Source organism: Colias philodice, chromosome 29 (assembly GCF_061535455.1).
Source record: "Colias philodice isolate Cphi_HAF_F1 chromosome 29, ilColPhil1 Martin Lab GWU primary, whole genome shotgun sequence".
Classification (NCBI taxonomy): domain Eukaryota; kingdom Metazoa; phylum Arthropoda; class Insecta; order Lepidoptera; family Pieridae; genus Colias; species Colias philodice.
Window position 1 is genome coordinate 4,906,151 of NC_143114.1, and position 22,708 is coordinate 4,928,858.

Consider the following 22,708-nt stretch of genomic DNA (forward strand, 5'->3'; position numbering starts at 1 on the left):
TCCCGTGTCCCCAAGTGGGGTAAGGGGCAGAATGCAGATGCACTATTCATACATCTGTTTCACTGATCGATTTTATTTAGGGACAAGTAGGTGATCAGCCTGTTTCCTGCCAGACTGAGACATTTCTTGTTCGTCGTCTCCACTGGGAATCAAACCCAGGACCCCTCGGTTCTACGCACATGCGTCAACCACTGTACCAAGGAGGCGGTCATCATTCATTACTACATAGTATAAAGCAAAGTTGCTTCCCGTGTTTGTCTATATGTATGTAACCTTAGATCTAGAGTTTTTTTTTTTATTAGACAGAGTATTTATTTAGGAAGATTTAAGTAATTCATTAGTTAAGTTTTAGACAAAGCGTGCGAAGCCATGCGTGGAAAGCTAGTAATACTATATTACTGTTATAGATAACATCCTAATGACCTAATCCATCCAGTAGTTTAATCGTAAAAGAATAACAAACACTCATACATCCAACCATCCTCACAAACTTTCTTTTATTGTATATCTATAGAATCTTTTATTTTTGAAGCCCTTAGTTGCATTGAAAAAAAATTATCATCTTTTTACAAAGGATTATTTCTAATATCAAAACGCAAAAACCTGACTGATAATTTTAGCAACCTATGTCCTATTATTACAATATTTGATAATAGCAATAACACCACCCTCCTTCTTTTGTAGTTGGGTAATAATGACTGTACCCACGGTACCAATCTTTCCGAGATATGAATAAATAGTGTGACTCTTTCATATTTATGAGACTGTGTTGCATAGAATAACCTTGAATCACAATTTTATTGGTGCCTATAGCAATTTGAAATATTATTGTTTTTAAATTTAAAAATTTATAGTGATATTTTATTTATTATTCTAGGAAAAAAAATATAGGTAAAAATTGTATATAGCCTAAATAATTATAACTAACAAGTCACTAAATATTACAAAACAATGTCCTATGTCATGTCTGTCTGTTAATTCCTGATGCAATCAAAAACTACTACACCAATTTTCATATGAAATTTGAATTTCAGATATATTGAGACCTGAGAAAGGATAAAGGGTAATTTTTATACCAGAAATCCTACTTGACTATGGGAGTGAAGCTACATTACAAGCATATTCTACAAGAAATTTGTAGAAAAGGTTCATAATAATAAAGAAAATGTCTACAACGGAAGAAAAGCAAATGAATTTTGTCGAGTAAGTATGTAATTAGAAACAAAACATCTAAAAAACATTTATAGATCAGTTGTAGTACATTTAAAAAGTCTTATAAATATATCATGAAGGTTATTCCACCAAGGAAGTCTATACAATTGTGTTTATATCATTTTGTGGTAAATTGAATATTTGCCAAGTTATTTAGCCCAATAATCATTGAATAAAATGATTTCAAGAATAACTGTATTGTTACTAGAATAGGTCTCTTATATTATTTCCTTTACCTTATATATCACTAGATTTCCGCAACGCGGGCGAAACCCGCATAGTTCCCGTTCCCGTGGGATTTCCGGGATAAAACCCATCCTATTTGTTAATCCAAGTTACCCTCTATATGTGTGCTAAATTTCATTGTAATCGGTTCAGTAGAATTGGCGTGAAAGAGTAACAAACACACACACATGCACACACATATCCTCACAAACTTTCACATTTATAATATTATATTAGTAGTACATAGTACAAATCTCTAAAATTTTGCAACGGTTTTTGATGCGGTTTTTTTTTATAGATGGAGTGTATCAAGAGGAAGGTTTTAGTATATAATTTATTAGGTTTTAGACAAAGGGGGCGAAGCTGCAGGCAGAAAACTAGTGATCTATATAATTTATCGTGATTTTACTTGATTTTTTTTATAAGATAACTAGCTTTCATAAGTTTGTCTGTTTTGTCTATAACATAAGAAATTACATACTAAAACTTGCCTCAAGAACCACACTCTCCATTGGTGAAAACATAACATAGATTAGTATTTATATTTTTATTGTTTATGACATAATTATTTATGGATTTTATTCAATTTTAAAGCAAAATGTACCTAAATGTAATGCACCATCACAATAAAATATGGAATCCTTATGATTTGCGGGTTATCTGGCAGAAATGGCTTACAGCGATAAGACCACCCTCTGTACATATTTTAACTTGTATCACTCTTATTTTGTAATCCTGTATTTTTGTTTGCAATAAAGAATTTTTCATTCATTCATTAGTACAATCATTGAGCTCATGGGGAACAGACAGTTATAACAATCGTTCCTAAGAGACTAGTTCAAAGCTTGAATTTGTCAGTAAGTCTACGAATTTTATTGTAGTTAACAAGTTATATGGCTTTTTAAAGCTTAACCAATTAAACAGATGTATAATACACCTGTCCTATCACACTATATGAACAGGAATTTACTTATTCTCAAAGGCTAGTAAAGTGTAATGTATTTTTTAGGATTATCCATGTTTCCAGCTGTCATAGAATTGTGTCAAGAAAAAAGGACATTAAGGCTGGTTGCAGAGCTTGACCGACCGTCAGTGCGTACCGTCGGTCCTGACGATACGCATCAACAATTGTATGACTATGACACTAATGCGCATGACAATACGCGTGCGTATGGTCGGTCTAGCTATGAACGGTTTTATGAATTTCCATACATATGACAAGCGCGACTGACGTACGCACTGATGGTCGGTCAAGCTCTGCAACCGGCCTTAGAAATAATTCTCAATTTTCATAGATTTTTGATAAAGAGCTATAGTAATGTTTTTTTTATTATCATCTGTGATCAGTCGTTGACTATAGTAATATGTAGAGAATTATCTGCGGTAACATATTGTCTTAACCCATTGAGCCCCAAACGGCCCGATCGGTCCACGGCACAATAGATTTTCTATTGTGTCTGTGATTCCGGGGCCTGAGTTATTAATACCTTTTTTAAGACTTTTTTAAGTAAATTTTTTAAAGTTGCAATTTTTATCATATTAAGTAGTCTGGTTATTGATAACATATTGTAAATTTATAAATAGTAAATTAGTTTGGTTTCTAGTGAGACCCCCTACTTGTATTAGAATCTTTCTAAATTAGGCCCTGGGGGGGACATGGAAGATTGAAATAGTTGCAAAAAAAGTAAACTTTTTGAAGTTTTGGCAATATTGGTTATACATAATACTGGCAATTTGAAAGGTAAAAAGTACCAACGAAGTATGAAACAAACTTTAAAAAAATTACCTTGTTAATGTTGGTATTGGATCGTACGTCGGAGTCGTATGTTGTTCCTCCCATTGCCGTAATAGCTCAGTTACTTCTTGAGCTGGTCCTGAATCCATTTTTAATTACAAACACGTTTATAAATCCTAGAAAACAAATATAACCTCACAAACACTGCCAGCCTCAACACACTTTACAAGTTGTTGTGTAATATTGAGTCATATTTAGATGATATTAGATAAAACATTTAAATTTTATTTTTATATTTATTTTAATGTACACTTAAATTCGACATAAGTCAACCGTATTGTCCTCAAGCCGCGCTCCGCAATTTTCCATCAGAATTCAGACAAGACAAGACAGGTAGATACCAAGATACCATATCAAAAAATTGGATGTCATTTTAGCGTCCTATTCACAGTCCTATTAAAATGTGACTGTAGTGCAAAATCTTAAAAAAATATTTTTAACGAAACCTTTTTTTTGTAGGAATTAGCGTGGAATTAGCAGTTTGAGTTAATCTTATCGTCTGTATTATTCACAGTCATATATTTTTGTTTACTGCATTATAGCTTCGGAAATCATTAGTTCGTACGGCGGAGGTAAGTCCCACGAAAATCGTTATTTGAAGACTTTTTTACAAATGGGTCTCACACTATTAATCTTAATGAAATTAACAAGATCTTTAATTTGGTTATTATTTCACAGATTATTAAATAGTTATTCTACGCAGTATGTAGAATATTAACTTATTCTGTAGTCGTCTAATTTTTCAGTATCCGGCTAAAAAATAAATCAATAAAAAAATTTATGTCAATAATCAAAATTAGAACCTGCCAAAAATATTGAAATTTGGAATAACAAATACGGATACCGCTTTTCGTCCGTTTGTTATAAGTAAAAGTGTTTTAAACTAATCATTTAAACGAGAAAACCTAATCAAGAGGACGCCATGAGTTCATCTACCACGAGTCATGATAGGAAGATGCGGTATAGGGTCATACTTCAAGATTTAAGTTTGGGTAAGTTCTTTTGTATTTTTTTCAATTGTATCCAATTAGCTTCTACCAAAATTTTAATATCAGCAGTAATTAATCTATACTAATATTATAAAGCTGAAGAGTTTGTTTGTTTGAACGCGCTAATCTCAGGAAGTACTGGTCCGATTTGAAAATTTCTTTCGGTGTTATTATTATTTATTTGAACCACTAGGTGACCTATCTAGAACGATATAAGAGCATAAAATAATAAGATTCAGCACTATGCCGTCACTTGTAAGCTGTCCACCTGAGTGCAGATGAGAATTCGAAAGTACTAGATGAGAGAGACTTATATTGTTCTAGATAGGTCATCTGGTGATTCAAATGACCCATAATTGTTTCAATATGGGCCTGTAGTCTACAATCTTAGTTTTAAACATCTATTTCTCAAATTTTCAGAGCAAGAGAATGATAACAATGATCAGAGAATGCAAAAGACGACGGAGGCTGTTCACGAGGTGAAGAAGCTGCTGCAACAAGGTGGCGTCGAGGAGAGGGTGCGGCATCCAGGTATATCATCATCACTAAACATTAAAACTCAAACATTTATTTATTCGGTAAAACGTTACTTTTTTTGGACGTCGAGTTGAGAGTCGTAAATTTCGATTCACCAAATAATCATAGAAAAAAAAGTGAAGTCCCATGTCCCCAAGTGGGGTAAGGGGCAGATGCATTATACATATGTTTTACTGATCGATTTTTTTTAGGGACAAGTAGGTGATAAGCCTTCTGTGTCCTGCATCGAGACATTTTTTTTTCTTCGTCTCCACCGGGAATCAAACCCAGGACCCCTCAGTTCTACACTCCACGTCAACCACTGTACCAAGGAGGCGGTCAAATGATCATAGAGCTAGAGTATTATTTCTTGATCTTTTAGTGTAAACGAAAACTCGTCATCTTGAATGCAACAAAATGCTCTATGTCTGTTTACACTAAAAGAATTTGACATAGTGGGGTTAGAATGCATTTGCTTGTTGATATTAATGCTCCGTAAGATTTAGACAAAGCGGGCGAAGACGCGGGCGGAAAGCTAGTAAACTATTTATCATTTCGAAGTCCTAATTCAATGCAGAATTCCTCACTGTTGGTTAGGTTAAGTTTTTTTTTTCGTGCAAAGCGCAGCGTAGCGAGGGCCATCCCACAGAGGAGGAAGGGCAGTTGGAGGTCTTAATTCGCGATTTACCCTCCCCCTATCCTACAATTTTTGGGATTTGACTTATAAGTATCTAAGAGTTATAGTTTATATTCCCTACTTATTTTTACGGATTTAAATGTTTATATTTTAATGAATTTTATTTTTAATGTTGTTTGTAGTTTTTAACTTAAATATGTATTTTTTTCAATTAAGATTTATTTTGTTAATAATCAAAATAGTCATTTTATGTAATAAATCGTATATTTTTTTATAGTCCGTCCACAAGCCGTGGCAACTTGTAATTAAAACAACACTCGGCTATATATTTGTATCTCTTATATCTGTAATCATGTAATGGTGTATGTTTTGTAAGTTGTCCTAAAGAAATAAATAATTAAATAAATAAATAAATAAAACTAAAATAACCTCAAAATTTTAAAGTCAAATATCTCAGAAATGACTCACATTTCAGGTGAGAGCTATCTCGACTCTCGTGTGCTCCGAGCGGCCAGTGATTTGGCTATAAGCTGCTCTGAAGCCGTCACAGGACTAGAGAATAAATATGACAAACATGAACTGGCGCAGCATATTGTAAGTTTTCTAAAAATTTTATACTTAACCAGCGGTCCGCCCCGGCTTCGCCCGTGGTAAATGTTTATGTTTTTTTCCATAAGAACCTTGTACTTCAAGGAATATTATAAAAAGAATTATCGATATCGGTCTACCCGTTCACGCGTGATGCCGTGACCAAGGAAAACGGGTTTCATTGTTATAGATATCATGAAAAATAAGGTTTAAACTCTTCCGAAACAGCTTGACGGATTCCTATGAAATTTTGTGTGCCTATTGGGTAGACCTAAAAATCACAACAACATCTAGTTTTCATACAGTGCGTGATAACAGAAAAGCAGAACAATGTTTATTCATATAATATTAAATGTAATATTCATAAAAAATGTTTTGAGGTGAAACTTGTAGGCGCGTGAAAGTAAAATTTCAAGGTCACATCATGATCTGAATCTTGCCAAAGAAATTTCACTTCTGACACATGCGCTCGGCACACGCTCTTTCGCTGTCACGCTCGGTATTGCCATGAGCTTGAAATTTTACTCTCAACGCGCCTTAACAAGTTTCACTTTAAAAAAAGTAATATTCCCTATTCTAGCGGGAAAACCCCACATTCTGGTCGTTTCCCCTCCCCCGCGAAGTGTCCACCTCTATATCACTACACGGCACGTTTGCACCAACGCCGCCCGAGCACAGACCGAAAGAGCGGCAACGTCGCGTGGCCCAGAAGAATGCTCAGCTGAGCGCTCCGGAGTGTGTTGATCGGTGAGTTGGGGGGGAAGGGGGTGGTAATAAGGGGGGGTTGAGATTATTGAAAAAAAGGGGGGGGTTGGTAAATATTAGGGTTAGGGGGGATATTACGGGTGGGTTAGGGGGGATATCATGGGTGTTTTTGGGGTAGGTATATTAATCGTTGGGGTAAGGGGGGGGATTTTATTTTATTAAAGTTGGTGTGCAAGAAAAAAAGGGAGAATGGACGGCTGATTTGGAGGCAATACATAATATAGTGAGGGGAGGGATTAACTAACTTACAATATAATATGTTTTTGAAGTGAAAACTTCTTTAGCGGCGTTGGGTATCTAAAATCTTAAACTCGCGTCAGGACACGTGACCTGATCGAAAAAGCGTAAGACGGATGGATATCAAACATGCTCAACGTTAATAATTATGTTTTCACTTCTGCCGGCACTCCCCCAGTGCAACCTAAGTCCCTCAACCTCCCCCAGTTTTTTTTTTACAAATAATGTCTTGCACAATGCATATTATAGTAGAGCCAATTTAATAGGCAACATTTGACGTCTATCAATTTTATCTTCATAGGGTGGTAACCTGCTTAAAAACATCGATTAAAGTGAATTAATCGATACGGACTTGAAACATTTGTCAATCGAACTTGAAACACATGTCAATAATTTATGATAATTTTTATTCCCAAGTAATCAATGCATTCGATTCTAGATGTCAGATTTCGATTTTTAGAGTAACGTCTCTGGTATTTAAAAAGAAAAAAGGTTTATTGACACAAAATTGTAGCGACGTCAGTTCTTTAAATCAGAAATTGTTCATTATGTTTAGAATGGTTTATCAGTAAAATCAAGTCCTAAAATTACTTCTATCGGTCATTATTATTATAAATATGTAATCGTAATTGAAAAAAGTTAAACAAATGTGCAGTTCTAACAAAACGAAATATCATGTTATTCTATGTCGTGGTTACTACGTTACGTTGTTGAATTTTGTTGAACTGTCAAATGTTGCCTATTAAAATGGCTCTACAATAATGATTATAAGAGAACAATGACATACAAATTACGTTATTCTAAAGTCAGCATATTCTTATTCACGTTACCGTGCGAACAGCCGAACCTTTATTTTTTACTAGCTTCCGCCCGCGGCTTCGCCCGCGTGGTGTTTTGATATAAGGTAGCCTATGTTCTTTCTCAGGGTCTAAAGATCTGTGTCTGTCTGTGCCAAATTTCATCAAAATCGGTTGAGAGGTTTAAGCGGGAAAGCGTAACAGACCGACAGAGTTACTTTCGCATTTATAATATAAGTAGGGATGTTTTTAGGGTTCCGAACCTCAAAACAAACTAAACGGAACCAATATAATTCACAGATCACTTGGTTGTACGTCTGTCTGTCTGTGTTTTGTGTCTTTTTTTTATTTTATCCTATATTTTTTTTCACAGATTAGAAAAAACCGATGAAGGCTCAGAGATGGTGAGCCGAGTGCACCGTTTCATAAACAAGGCGTGTAGAAACGGAGCCAAGAGTTACTACCATATAGTGTTGGACCCCACGAGCTTCACAAAGACCATAGAGAATATATACTATATGTCGTTTTTGGTGCGAGACGGGCTTATCAGGGTCTATGAACGTGAGTAAACAATAAAAAATAAAAAATAAATTCTGGTGGCAAGAAAATTAAAAAAATTGAAGGTTTGTTACGAAATATTAGTAAAACAACACACTTTAATAGAAATAACTGAGAAAATAAGACTACACCCTTATTTTCTTACATTTCCTCAATAAAAAAAAATGTATTTTTGTGAAAAAGTGTTGGTCAAAAAATGTATTTTTTGAAGTTTTTGTAGAGCGATAGTCTCTATAGGCGTAAATTTGAAAAAAAAATGCAATTTGCTTGTGGTTATATGTTACTACCATTTAGTGTTGGACCCCAAAGTTTCACAAAGACCATAGAGACTATATACTACTAGCGGCCCGCCCCGGCTTCGCCCGTGGTACATATTTCGCAATAAAAGGTAGCCTATGTTCTTTCTCAGGGTCTAAAGATTATCTGTGCCAAATTTCATCAAAATCGGTCCAGTACTTTATGCGTGAAAACCATACATACATACATGCAAACCTTTCTTCTTTATAATATTAGTATAGATATGTCGTTTTTGGTGCGAGACGGGCTTATCAGTGTCTATGAACGTGAGTAGACCATAGATAATATAATATATTACTAGTGGTCCGCCCCGCTTCGCCCGTGGCACCTACATGTTTAAACTATCCTATCTCTCAAGTTGGATCGAACTGCACATGGTGTGCGAATTTTATTATAATCGGTTAAGTGGTTTAGGAGTCCATTGAGGACAAACATTGTGACACGAGATTTATATATATTGAAACTAGCTTTCCACCCGCGGCTTCGCCCGCGCAGTCAAAGAAAAACCCGCATATTTCCCGTTCTCGTGGGATTTCCGGGATAAAACCTATCCTATATAAATATCCTATATATATGGGTAAAAAGTAGCCTATGTCCTTTCTCGGGTATCAAAATATCTCTATACCAAATTTCATGAAAATTGGTTCAGTAGTTTAGGCGTGATTGAGACAGACAGACAGAGTTACTTTCGCATTTATAATATTAGTATGGATTAACATAATTTTCACGTAAAAATATCATTTTTCCAGACCCAGAACACGGTCTACCGTTCGTAGAGCCCGTGCCTCAAACGGTGCAAAACGAAGACGTTTCTGACGAAAACCAATTTATTGTTTCTATGAACATGGAAAGATGGCGGGTGAGTGTGTAACAGTGATCAAACTAACAAATTTTGGAAACTTTTTATACTACACTAGCTGTGTTTTCACCCGCGTGGTTCCGCTCCTGTTGATCTTAGTATGATGATGTATAGCTTATAATTTTCCTCGATAAATGGGCTATCTAACAACGAAATAATTTTTCAAATCGGACCAGTAGTTCCTGAGATTAGGGCGTTTAAACAAACAAAATCTTCAGCTTTATAATATAAGTAAAGATTTCTGCCCGCGGCTTTGCCTGCGTTTTCATAAAAAGGAGCTTGTGTTGTGCTACCTACATACCAAATTTCATTATAATTGGTTCAGTAGTATATGCGTGAAAGAGTAACAAACATCCATACATCCATCCAAACTCTCGCATTTATAATATTAGTAGGATTAGTATATTATGTACCTGTAGTGTGTAGCTGTTATCTATTTCTTTTTTCTTACCTTTTTGAGTGAAAATAAATAAAAAATAACAATATATTTGATTTTTTTTCAGGATCTGATTGAAGCATTTGGAATAACGCAGCCAATGATGGTGTTGAAGAGATTATAATAGTTATATCTATAGCTGTGCCGCGCGGTTTGACCCGTATTGCACCGCTCCTGTTGGTCTCAGCGTGATGATATATAGCCTATAGCCTTCCTCGATAAATGGGCTATCTAACACCGAAAGAATTTTTCAAATCGGACCAGTAGTTCCTGAGATTAGCGCGTTCAAACAAACAAACTCTTCAGCGTTAAAATATGAATATACTAAAATTAAGATTGACACTGATTTGTGATATTTTCCCCAAGGGAAGCTATTTAGTGACTAAAATAATACCTACCTCGTTAATTTTAAAGTTTTGTATGAGATTGTTATGATCTTCCCACAAAACAATAATTTAAACACAGTCTAACTTTAAACCAGGGTTCTGTCAGTTTAATAGTTGTCTATGTGAAATACGACAAAACCAGATTAAAGAGAACCCGCGCTTAAAGTTAAACCCTGTCTAAAGTTCTTTGTGGTAAGACAACAGTTCTCCAAAAGTAATAATGCGCATAGAAATCTTCGTCACTGTTCGGCAACTGTCATATTTATATATATAGAGTGGTTAAGGGCCGATGTTTCAATGCTTGGATAAAACTTATCCGTCCAATAAAGTATTACACGATAATATTAAAATGTCACGTAAACTGTCAAATACGGGCAATTAGAATACGTTTTTAAAAAGGTAGTTTTATACATTATTCGACGAATAAGTTTTATCCAAGCATTGAAAAATCGGCCCTAAAAGCATTTTCTTCATGCATAATTTTATGTAAAATTTGTTTAGTCAAATGAAATACATTTTGGAAATACGACAATTAGCGAAGATTTGCATGCGCATTATTAGCTTTGCAATACTGTAAATTAAAAGGTATTTTGGTAAAACGACATCTAGTTTTAACTAAGCGTAGCTTTGTAATAATTAAATTTAAAATATTGAAGTGATTCTGCCCGTAAATGACAGAGGGCGCTGTTATAAAAATTATTTTTATAAGAATTGTATTTTAGGGTATTTTGGTAAAACGACATCTAGTTTTAACTAAGCGAAGCTTTGAAATATTAGAACTAAAAGGATTGAAGTGATTCTGCCCGGAGACGACAGAGGGCGCTGTTATAAAAGTTATTTTTTATAAGAATTGTGTGTAAGACATTGTTGTTGAATAAATGATTGTTTTTTATGTTGTTGTTTTATTTGAAAACTCCCTTTATGTACTATCTTAATAACAACTACCTAGGATTTTCTATTTTTTGAGTCTATCAAAAGCACACGATAAATTATCATAATTATAATTAAAAGTAACGATTAATCTTAGATCATTAAGTGAATGGTATAGCCGTTTTGCCTATATACTATATACATCTTGTAATTATAACCTTACCTTTAATTTACTGGCTTTTTCAGTAAGAATAATCTACGACAAGATAAAAATTAATATGGGAATATCACCTCAAATATTCAAAATTACATGCTTAAAATAATGTTACATAATTAATATCTCTAGATATTTTTATATCATACTAGCGGTCCGCCCCGGCTTCGAACGTGGTACTTGTTTACGTTTTCTCTACATAAAAACCATCCTCGTACTTCCAGGAATATAATAAAAAAAGAATTATCGAAATTGGTTCAGCCGTTCTCGAGTTATGACTTATGCGCTTACCAACACATTTTGCGATTCATTTTTATATATAAGAAGATTATGTCCCTATACTATACCGGGTGTAATCGTTAAGTGTGCACAGGCGATTATTCCGTAACTATTGCAGATATCAAAAAACTTTAAACTGATATCAAAAGCACTTAACCTAACGAGTAAAATGACAATAATATTTTTTTTAATAAAACGAGTAAAACGCAAAATTTCAAAAGTATTTAATGTAACATTTACTAATATTTAGGTTGTAATATGTAGTATATTGTACTCCAACTTATATTTAGGTTGCCTAAGTATAACCCCTAGCCTATATAATTCGCTCCGAAATTTATTTATACCGATAAACAGCGCTATTTTATAAATGTGTTATGGTACGGGAGCTATTAACGTTTTAAAAAAAGTCATTTTAGTATAGTTGGGTTTTTGATATACTGTTTCTCTTGCTATTTCGGTTAGAGTCCGCGCTGTCTGGCTGGCGGTAGTGGTTGCGTTTATTACTGCGCACAGGAAAATATCCGTAATTTAAAGTCATTTATTAACGCGTAATTTTTAATCTTTTGCCTTTAGATAGATCCATCAGACATAAATTTGTTATTGCAAGACGTTTTTTTCGCTGTTAAATAGGTGCCATACGCAATTTTTTATTTCAAAATCATTAAAATGTCATCGAAATAAGTGAAATTACATCAACATGATTCCGCTTAAAAGGTATGTAATAACTTTATTACTTATATTATATTATCCTTTTTTAATACTTATATTGAATAATTAGTAAACTAATATTTTTAATAGATGGTTTCATATTTATTACACTTTTGGGTATTAATATGAATTTGATGATATTTGGTTTTTATCAAGTTTACATTAACGTCCTATTTGAGGTTCGTTGGGAAAAGGAGGCACCATGGTATATTGTTACTAAAAAATTGTAAATAGTAAAATGAATATTATACATAGTATATCCTTCACGGGGACTCATGTTGATGGAATTTCACTTATTTCGATGACATTTTAATGATTTTGAAATAAAAAATTGCGTCTGGCACCTATTTAACAACGAAAAAAACGTCTTGCAATAAAAAAATTATGTCTCATGGATCTATCTAAAGGCAAAAGATTAAAAATTACGCGTTAAAAAATGACTTTAAATTAAGGATATTTTCCTGTGCAGATTAGATGCGCACTAATAAACGCAACCACTGCGACCAGCCAGACAGCCCGGACTCTAACCGAAATAGCAAGAGGAACAGTATATCAAAGATCCAACTATACTAAAATGCTCTCTTGTCAACGTTGGTAGCTCCTATACGATTATGTGACATGTACGCAAACTTGTTAAATAAATGATTATTTTTTGTTTTGTTGTTTTATTTGAAGGAAACTCGATTTGCACATTGTGTTATGTGTACAGACTCGGTAAAACTTAATAGGATTTTTAATTGAGTCTTTCGTAATACCTAGTAACGATTAAAAATGGTAGAGCCGTTTTATTTATAAATCTTGTAATTTACTTACTTACCTTACCTTTTATTTACTCGGTTTCGGTAACTAAATACTACTTGACTTACTTGATACTTACAAGATACCTAGGTACCTGTTTAAAAATAAACACCTTTCACTGCATAATTACATATTTTGATGTACATAATACATAATATATATCTATTTTATGTGTCCAATATAAGGACTACCTATTTTTCAAAAAAGCTGCTATTTGGCATAATCTATCAAATCGTTAAACTCGATAATTCCGTTACATTTTATAAAAGCTATTACAAAAATACAGTACATTTTTCATATTTGTAATTTAATAAATATAACAGTTGCAAAGCCGATATTTCATCTTCATTCTCAAAGTTTTCAGACCACACCATCTAGCGACATGTTAATAAATTTAAATATAATAATATGAATATAATTTATAAATTTGTCCAACAACAATAGGTATTATATCCTAGGCAAATTGTTTGATTTCGCCGTTTTCAAACGGAACAAATTCTCACAATTTTGTAACGTCGAGAATTTATTTTTTCGGACTCCTAGATATAAGTAATATGATGATCTGTGATGATGATTTTTTTAGGTTTCTCTTTGCTTGCTCGCGGAAACTTAAATTTAAAAACTAAATTGTACAACGTATGGTAAAATCTTAGGGTAAAATGCAGTTCACGAGAAAATGAAATGTGCTCAAATGTGCTTGTCTTTTTTTCATATTACAAGTTTTTTTAATATAACACTAGATGGCGTTATGTGTATACTTTGAGATTTTTTTTTGCGTTTTCGAATAAAAGTGTAATCTTGTCGTGGGATATTCGGCTCTTTAATTTTAAACCTATTTTTCTGATCTACTTTATTTAGTATCCTCTAAGAACGAGATTTTTTTTTTTGCTAGACTCCAACGGGAATTGAACCCGTTTCTAAGCTCACGCATTTTTACCAGAAAATTTGAGCCAAAAAAAATAAATAGGAGTTCAGGAAGAAGTTTCCACAAAATTAATAATTTCTTAGTTACTTATACTTTTTTCAAATCCAAAAACCTTATAAATTTGTATACGTAGTATATTATTATTATTTATTAGTCTGTGCTTATATATATTTTAATCAGGTAAAATTTTCACTGGCTCTAGCGGTTGAGATGTTTCGGATCATCTTTTCCATTGAAAATTTTTCGATTTTTCCTAAATGTGTATATATTGGCTATTGCCCTCTTTTTAGAAAGTCTAGTAAAGGATAAGTAGGAATATGGTAGGAAGTATTAAAAAAATAAAAGAAAATAGATTACTAGATAAATATATTTCGTTATTAAATATTATTACATTATCAAAAGCTTGGATAAAAATGATTCTTAACTTACATATTATTATACAGTTACCGACTAGCCGATCTCAGTCCTTATATAAACTAAAGATCTTTTCGTATTAAAAATAATATATTACAAATATATGTATATTCAGAACAAAAATGGCTGCGATAAAATAAAAAAATATTAAGCTTGATATAAAAAAAATACAAATTTTAAAGCAATTTTTGAATAAAGCTAAAATTAAAAATAAAACTGAACAGATCATTATAATACTGAAATAACATAGCCTCACATTTCTAAAAACATAATTTTATATTAAAAATACGTTCGCAAATCGTAGAACAAATAAAAACATTATTTGTAAAAATTGTATAACGTATTACACTTTTCTTAGAATTAGAACTTGAAATAGATGAAAATATAAATAAATGAGTACTTAATTAATATTTACATTTTAATAATTATTATTATATGACTATTATTGTCTAGTACATGATATTATATAATTTAAATGTTTTTTGCATGGACGTATAAAAAAAGACGGACGGTATATCGCCTAAACATTGAGTGAAGCCTAGTAATGGCGGCGAAACATCCATGTGTGTGTGCCATGGCAACAGCTGTCCTGATGACAATGGCGGCTGTATTTTTTTCTATAAATTTTGCCGTAATAATTTTGTCATTAAAACATAAATGAAATAACTTGCTTCCCTGTGGAATGTAATCCCTTGTGTTTTGTTATTTAAAATTGTACTGTTGCGACACCATTTAACCACGCAAGACGGCATTTGAAATATTTTTTGTGAAACAGTGACGCAGTTAATCAGTCGGTAGTTCACGACGTAATGGCGGCCGACTAGCTTACTATGGTGAGAGTGTGTGCGTGTTTATTGTCTTTACACGATCGCTAGCTTACACGATCGGTGGCTTCACGTTGTTTGTTCGTAATACGGCGTCCGTCTTTTTTTATACGTCCATGGTTTTTTGTTTAAAAATAAAATATTTTTGTTCCAAGTTTTCACAAAAAAAACGATCCGTCATCTAAAATTTATATAAAAAAAACCTATTTATAAACATAATACCTATATAAGACGTTAAAAATACTATAGTAATAATCAAATTGAATTTATTATTTTTTTTCTAAGTCTAATAATAATTATTTACAAACTAAACAGAATCTATACAAATTATTTACAAAATTTATGATAAATTTATAGGCGTTATATTATATTGTTATTAGTTATAATATTCGACAAGCAAATATCTAATTTAAAGGCAAGATCGATGCATTTTTAACAATTTAAAACTGACTTTTTGAAAGCATTCGATTGAGTACCGTACATTATTAAATTATTACGTATTTCATATTTTTATAAATTGGAACCAGCCTTATGATGTCAATGTATGAAGAAAATCCTTTTTATATTAGTGTTTACGTTCATAATTAAATGAAAACTATAAAAGTATTTATAATGAAGCTTGGGGTGCTTCAAGGGTCTATTCTTTAGCCACTACTATATGTAATATTTCACGTTGATGTGTTTTATACATGGCTTTTCTTCTTTTTTTTATTGTTTAGAATAGTTAAATTTCTTTTTTCAAGATATTAATAATTATTATATAATTTGTTCTTAATAATAATCAATATGTAGTTTAAAATGAAATATAACAATGACGAATCTGATGGAAAAATTAAATACATTTTTGAAGTGAAACTTCTTTAGAGTAAAATTTCTAGGTCGACTTGGCAATACCGTCACATCATGGAGGCGACGATTTTGGTATATATCTTACCAAAGAAGTTTCACTCCTGACACTTCTCACACTTTTTTCAAGATATGTAACATATATAACAATCAAATTTAAAAAATTATTGCTCGAACTACTCTCAGACAAATCAGTCACGAGGTATCAATGAACAAACTCATTAACATTACTGCCATGATGGAATTGCTGTGTATTATCCACAATAACACTAGTATAACCCTCTTGTACTGTCGGACTTGGTAATTTCGCGAAATTACCAAAATTATCCGGTCGGCCATTTTGATTTTGCCCATAGTAAATTGTATAATTAAATTGGTTAACTTCAGAACTTTCTATAGACGAACAAGAGGAGGAACTTGCAGAAAATGGCCGTTGATTTTGTGGATATGCGTAATTGGCAACTTCGGGTTCCGTGTAGTTCTCATAGAATATTTCCTGGTAGCCATTTTGGTATTCTTCTGTAGTGTCGTAAGTTGGTAGTATGGGCAAATTATATTCGGGGTAAGTGTAACTAGAGTCTGGGCTGAAGTCTTCGTTCAGTTTGTCTGTTTGTCTGTGTGGTTCGTTGTTTTTCGGTGGGCCTTGCTCTATGTTGAGGATGAGGTTCTTTTCTTCTATGTCACTGGAAAATAAATATTAGTTTTATAGTATGAACATTATACGGTGGGGTTTGAAATTTGGTTTCGGATTCTTAGCAATCAAAGTATTTGATTTGAAGAGAAAAGATATCCTAACTTGAAAATAATTATTAAGTATATATTAATGACCGCCTCCTTGGTACAGTGGTTGACACGTGAGCATAGAACCAAGGTGTCCCGGGTTCGATTCCCGGTGGAGACGAAAACAAATGTCTCGGTCTGGTAGGACACAGAAGGCTGATCAACTACTTGTCCCTAAAGAAAATCGATCAGTAAAACAAATGTATGCATAATGCATCTGCCCCACTTCACACTTTTCTATTAACCCCTATTTACCCACCGAGACTATAATGAATAAATCGCGTTTAAAATCCTTAAAAATTAAATTACAAAATGAAACGAGAAAATATACGACGCGGTTGGCGCAGTTGTAAAGTAACTGCCTACTGAGCCGACGGTCCCGGGTTCGATCCCCGGTCAGGGCAAATATTTGTGTGATGAACTCAATTATTTGTTCTTGGGTCTGGGTGTTATTATCTATATATGTATTTATTAAATATTATATTTATCGTCGCCTAGTACCCACAACACAAGCCTTAATGAGCTTACTGTGGGACTAGGTCGATTTGTGTAATAATGTCCTATAATATTTATTTATTATTTATTTATATAAAATCTTACCTGAGAACATAATTAACAGAAACGATACAGTGTGGTCGAGAAGACCTGGAGTTATGTACGATAGTGGCATAGCTCTGCATCCAGACCCAGCCTCCAGATTTCGTGAGGAACCGGTAGTACCGGGAGGTCACTTGGCCTTTTGTTAACACTGTTAGGGAAAAGAAATTTTTATAAATATTTTTGACTGTTTTAAAGAGATATTTTTAGGATTTTTCCAAGTTTTTTGGAATATTATAATATATGTAGTTCTTTCTACAATAGAACGTCTTTCAGTCTTTTGTTAACACTGTTGATGCAAAAAACGACATTTTTTTAAAGAAGTTTTTGGGAAAAGAAGGAAAATTGTGGCCAGAATAAATATTTAACCTATTTTATCCCCATAGGCAGGTAGGAGTCAAAATTCTTTTATCGGATGCTTACGTCACAGTGGCTATTTCTTGATCGGTTAACAAGTTTGGGCTGTATAGATCAGTCAGTCAGTTCGCGTTTTTTAAATCATGATAGAGATCTTTTTTCGGCGTGAAAGGATGCGGGTTCGAGTCCCGACTCGTGATCGAATTTTTTTCTATTCTTTATAAAATTAAATTTATATTTTAAGGGTATTTATTAAAAACTTACGTGTACAATGCGAATATCTCATATGCAGGACGTCTGTGCCGTGTATGTAGTGATATAACGTCTTCTCTATCAGATCCTGTGGTTCATAACCCGTTAGTGACGCTACTCTGTAAGAAAGAAACAATAAAATTTTAAAAAAGCTACAGAAACACTATTTAAATAATAGGTACAAACTGATCAAATTATTGCAGCCTTTCCCAACCTGGGGTCCGTGGATCCCTGGGGGTCTGCGAGCATATTCCAGGGGTTCCGCAGACAAATCAAGAAAATTACGAAGGCCTGTGACCAGACTATTCTGATACGGCCGAACTTTTCACTTTTATAAGATGAAATAATCTGTCCAGTTATGAGTGGCTAAGCTATTACACACAAAAACACTGCAAGAGTTCAATCAATTTTTAAAATAATATAGATTGACCTATGTGAGTACTGCGAATAAGTTTTTTTAGGAGTCCGCGGATTATGGTAAGTTGGTCTATAGGGGTCCGCCTTTGGAAAAGGTTGGGCAAGGCTGAATTATTGTAATGTCACCAATCTTTGATAAGTGTACGTTTGAATTAAATCTGTCCGTTTAAAGTGGGTCAAAATCAAGTCTAAACGAGTCGGTTACATACAAACATACAGGTGAAGCTAATAAAAGTGTGTTAAAAAGCAAGAAGACAATATCCCAGGATTTTTTGAGAATAACTTAAAAAATTAAAACTAACACTGTAACAAACTTTAGACAGGGTTTAACTTTAAGCGCGGGTTCTCTTTAATCTGGTTTTGTCGTATTTCACATAGACAACTAATAAAGTGACAGATCCCTGTTTAAAGTTAGACTGTGTTTAATTGTTTTTTTTTTTTTTTTGCATATCTATACATATAATGCTCATAAAAGTGCAACTGTCATTTTTATTGCATATTTGTTTAAAAAAAAGCAAACACCATACTTTTTTCACCCTCTCCAATATCAATGAAGCGAAAAAATAATTTGCCAAGCGTCAGATTACACCCTTCAAAAAATCTGTTGACACAAAAACCTATCACTTCCGCCAATTAAGCATAGAGGGCGCTCGACTTCCGCTTTTTAAATCGCGTTCGATTTTTAAATGGGGGTTCTATTGTTCTAAATTTAAACATATTGTTTATGAAAGCTTGTAGTTAATTTTTAAAGGAAGCTGATATTATATTATAGCTTAAGTGGTTGTTGAAGGGTTAAGCAACGGAGAGCGGGGTTTGTTTTTGGATGGGTAAGAACTTAATGGTGATTATGGAGGGAAAATAAAGTATCTACTTAATTGCCTTTTTTTAATGTAAAATTATCTCATATTTTCTCGTAAAACTATTGGGAAATATTAGGTAGTTTGAAACTGTGCGTCTGAAGATCTGCCTGAAGGACTTATAGCCACTTTTTAGACGACTTTTTAAATAAAAAGAAAAAGATACATTATTATATATAGTAAAAAAAGAAGTACTTAGTAGGTTTTTACTAGGGATGTAACGATACCGATACCGATACCGATATATCGCCGATTATAAAACAACCGATACCGATATCAAACAATTCAAAAAACCGCGCCCAATGAACGATGCGGGATGCGTGCGCACTTTTTTTTTGAAAAAACTCTACCAATAGTAAACTTTTATTAGGAACTGATTGTATGTGTATAACTTAAAGTTTAACTGACTTTGAAAAATAATAATACTAAAAAAATTGGTTGTTTGTAAAGTAGGTTTACGATCGAGATGTTTACGTGATAACGTCTTATTGGTGGCAGCGCTCGAGATGAGACGGGAGATCGGTCCGTCTCTCTCTCGTTATACCTGCGATCGCGCTCGTGAGGTTTTGGTGTGACACAAGTTTCTGAACATGTCAGCCGACTAAAACGATTTTAAAAACGTTATCACGTCAATAAATGGTTTTCTTGTTTTTTGATTTGGCATTGTTATTTAAAAGAATACGATTTACAGCTGAGTCTCTGTTAAATGTTGGTAACTTTTATTTATTTATTACACCAATAATGACTAAATTAATACAATTTACAGAAATACATTAATAATTATTTCATAAACTGAATTGGCTATAAAGCAGGCGTATACAACAATTATAAAAAAAGGTCTTAAAATTTTTCTGTTTTAAAAGTCTAAAAATACCTACATAATCAAATTTCACCATCCATTAAAAAAAAATAAGTATAAAACATAAAATTAATCACATAAGTAGTTAAAAATTTATCAGAATACATAGAATTAATACTACAATGATAACATGATTAAAATTTTGAAATTTTAAACATCCATGAAATAAAAAATATGTAAAATTCAATTAAAACATGGCTAAAACACATAAAATAAAATATGTCAAATACATCAAAAATACAACACAGTCACAGAAAAAAATGTAATAATTTATTTTTAAAACTATAAAAATTATCGTGAAAGATGTCAATGTCAACGTTATTACTATGTTGTAAGCTATTTCTTTTATTGGTAACACTATTGTACGTTTTCATTAACCTATTAAATGGACTATTCTTTTTTTAAATTAGTACGGGATAGACTTGGGCAGAAAGTACTAGAAACACCGTTTTTTGCATAATTCACTATTTATTTTTCTACCAAGCCATCGATATCGGTATCGGTATCGCCGATATTTGATTACAAATATCGGTATCGGTATCGTATCGGCAAAATCATGTATCGTTACATCCCTAGTTTTTACTCTTTCTACCTGACATAGGAATTTTTAATTTTATCAAAAATTTCTTTTCTACCATAAAATTAACCTACAAAGACCTTATTTTTCTAAAGTTAACTAGTTACAAATAATATATAAACTGTAGTTATTTAACAGAGATCGATTCTGCAAACTTGAAGGCGTAGCAATTATGCCGGCAGTTGACGCCTAGTGGAGTGGTTGGCGAACAAAATGGTGTGGAGTCGCACGTATTTATTAATTTATTTTATAAATTAAGAAGTGTATTGTTAAATGCTAAATTATTTTTGTTCTAGGGTTTTCTGATATTTTAATCTGGTGCTATGCAAATGTGAATTTGAAAAAGTAACATTTTTTTCAAATTTAAAATCATTGTAACAAATTAGAAATTATATGCAATACAATACTTAGTTATATCTGCATTACAAAAAGATTTGTATTTCATAAAAACTGCAACGCTAACAATAAGGTCGATAGAAAATTTAGATCAATCTATGTTCTTAAAGTTTATTATTGCAAATTTCAATGCCGGAATCGATTTAAAACCATCGTGATATTTTGTGATATTCTACTTCATAGTTCGTTGTTAATAATTATTTCACAAACACTCACAACAAATAATAAATGAAAAGAAATGTTTTCAGTTATAAAATTATTATTTTATTACAATAAAAACAAAGCGACTCCACACATTTCACAATGCTGACATCGCGGAAGCAATCTGCGTCTAAACCACTTTGGCACGTACCAAGCTTGTTTAGTTAAAATGTATTTTATTCTATTGCAATAAGATCGAGTTTTAATTGAAACAATTTTCGCCATTTGATATATTATTTTCAAATTGCTCAGTAATTGTTATATCATTTGAGGATTTTATCTGTTTCTGGAAAAATGAGATTCACTTATTTTTTTGTGTTTTCATATATAACATATTTTGTATTAAATGGACTCCTTTAGACTCGATTTTGAATATTTGACCTACTTTTAACGGTAATATTTAATTCAAACGTTGAGTTTAAGCGTTTTTAGAGTTCCGTACCCAAAGGGTAAAACGGGACCCTATTGCTAAGCCTCCTCTGTCTGTCTGTCTCGAGGCTGTATCTCATAAACCGTGATAGCTAGAAAACTGAAATTTTCACAAATGATGTATTTCCGTTCCCGTTATAACGAAAAAAATATTAAGGGTACTAAAAAATAAAAATATATATTAAGGGAACGTCCCCATAGTACGGAATTCGTGCGCGAGTCTGACACGCACTTGGCCGGTTTTTTAGTTTTGTTTTAACCTTTTGACCGCCAGAGCAAAAACGCATCGCCGTGCCCTCCACGCCAAGCCACAAATTCAATGAGATAACCTTGAAAATAGTAGGGATTCCAAAATGTTATCGATAAACATAATAATTCACGTCTGAATATTTGAATAAACAGCTTATAACACAAAAATAATATTTATTTAACCTCATCTCCTACTGTAAAAACTTAAGACCACATTAAATAGCAACTATCAACAAAAAAAATCAACCTTTTGAGATACAAAAATACATATAAAATTGCAGCAAGTTACAGCACTATTCTCTATCAGTTACGCCCCATTGGCATGTATACATGCCAATGGCGCGGGCAACCATCCTTTTTTTTATAATCTCTCGCTTCTGATTAGGGATGTGTAGCTGTATATTATTATAACTTATCGAGTTTATTTATTAAGTTTATATGAACTATAGGTATTATTGTGGAGTGTTTATTTGTAAATATCAAAACAACTATTACCTTTAAATAAAGGGAATTGCATTATACTACATATTTATTTTCCAATCATTTAGTTTAATACTTGAGT

At 32.7% G+C, this 22,708-nt stretch overlaps 3 protein-coding genes across 6 annotated transcripts in view; 1 reads left to right on the forward strand and 2 right to left on the reverse strand.

The window, feature by feature from the left end:
* The window catches only part of mahj (LisH and WD40 domain-containing protein mahjong), a 33,740-nt gene extending 30,176 nt beyond the window's left edge, over nucleotides 1-3,564 (reverse strand). For both annotated transcript variants that reach the window (XM_089713014.1, XM_089713013.1), the window contains exon 1: nucleotides 3,224-3,564. In XM_089713014.1, the coding sequence (XP_089569140.1) occupies nucleotides 3,224-3,321 (98 nt within the window). In that variant the 5' untranslated portion in view covers nucleotides 3,322-3,564. The remainder of the gene's footprint in view (nucleotides 1-3,223) is intronic.
* A 465-nt stretch (nucleotides 3,565-4,029) lies between these two features.
* The window catches only part of Nse4 (SMC5-SMC6 complex kleisin component Non-SMC element 1), a 145,431-nt gene continuing 126,752 nt past the window's right edge, over nucleotides 4,030-22,708 (forward strand). Inside the window, exons 1-7 of one of the 2 annotated variants that reach the window (XM_089713082.1) lie at nucleotides 4,030-4,224; nucleotides 4,642-4,752; nucleotides 5,850-5,968; nucleotides 6,543-6,709; nucleotides 8,135-8,322; nucleotides 9,366-9,475; nucleotides 9,979-10,042. In XM_089713082.1, the coding sequence (XP_089569208.1) occupies nucleotides 4,155-4,224; nucleotides 4,642-4,752; nucleotides 5,850-5,968; nucleotides 6,543-6,709; nucleotides 8,135-8,322; nucleotides 9,366-9,475; nucleotides 9,979-10,035 (822 nt within the window). In that variant the 5' untranslated portion in view covers nucleotides 4,030-4,154 and the 3' untranslated portion in view covers nucleotides 10,036-10,042. Of the gene's footprint in view, nucleotides 4,225-4,641; nucleotides 4,753-5,849; nucleotides 5,969-6,542; nucleotides 6,710-8,134; nucleotides 8,323-9,365; nucleotides 9,476-9,978; nucleotides 11,190-22,708 lie in introns of those variants that run through there. The other variant, XM_089713081.1, reaches the window with a different exon arrangement.
* Nucleotides 16,273-22,708, reverse strand: part of sim (bHLH transcription factor single-minded) — a 62,866-nt gene continuing 56,430 nt past the window's right edge. For both annotated transcript variants that reach the window (XM_089713035.1, XM_089713036.1), the window contains 3 exons: nucleotides 18,174-18,280; nucleotides 17,556-17,703; nucleotides 16,273-16,858 (listed from right to left, as the gene is read on the reverse strand). In XM_089713035.1, the coding sequence (XP_089569161.1) occupies nucleotides 16,381-16,858; nucleotides 17,556-17,703; nucleotides 18,174-18,280 (733 nt within the window). In that variant the 3' untranslated portion in view covers nucleotides 16,273-16,380. The remainder of the gene's footprint in view (nucleotides 16,859-17,555; nucleotides 17,704-18,173; nucleotides 18,281-22,708) is intronic.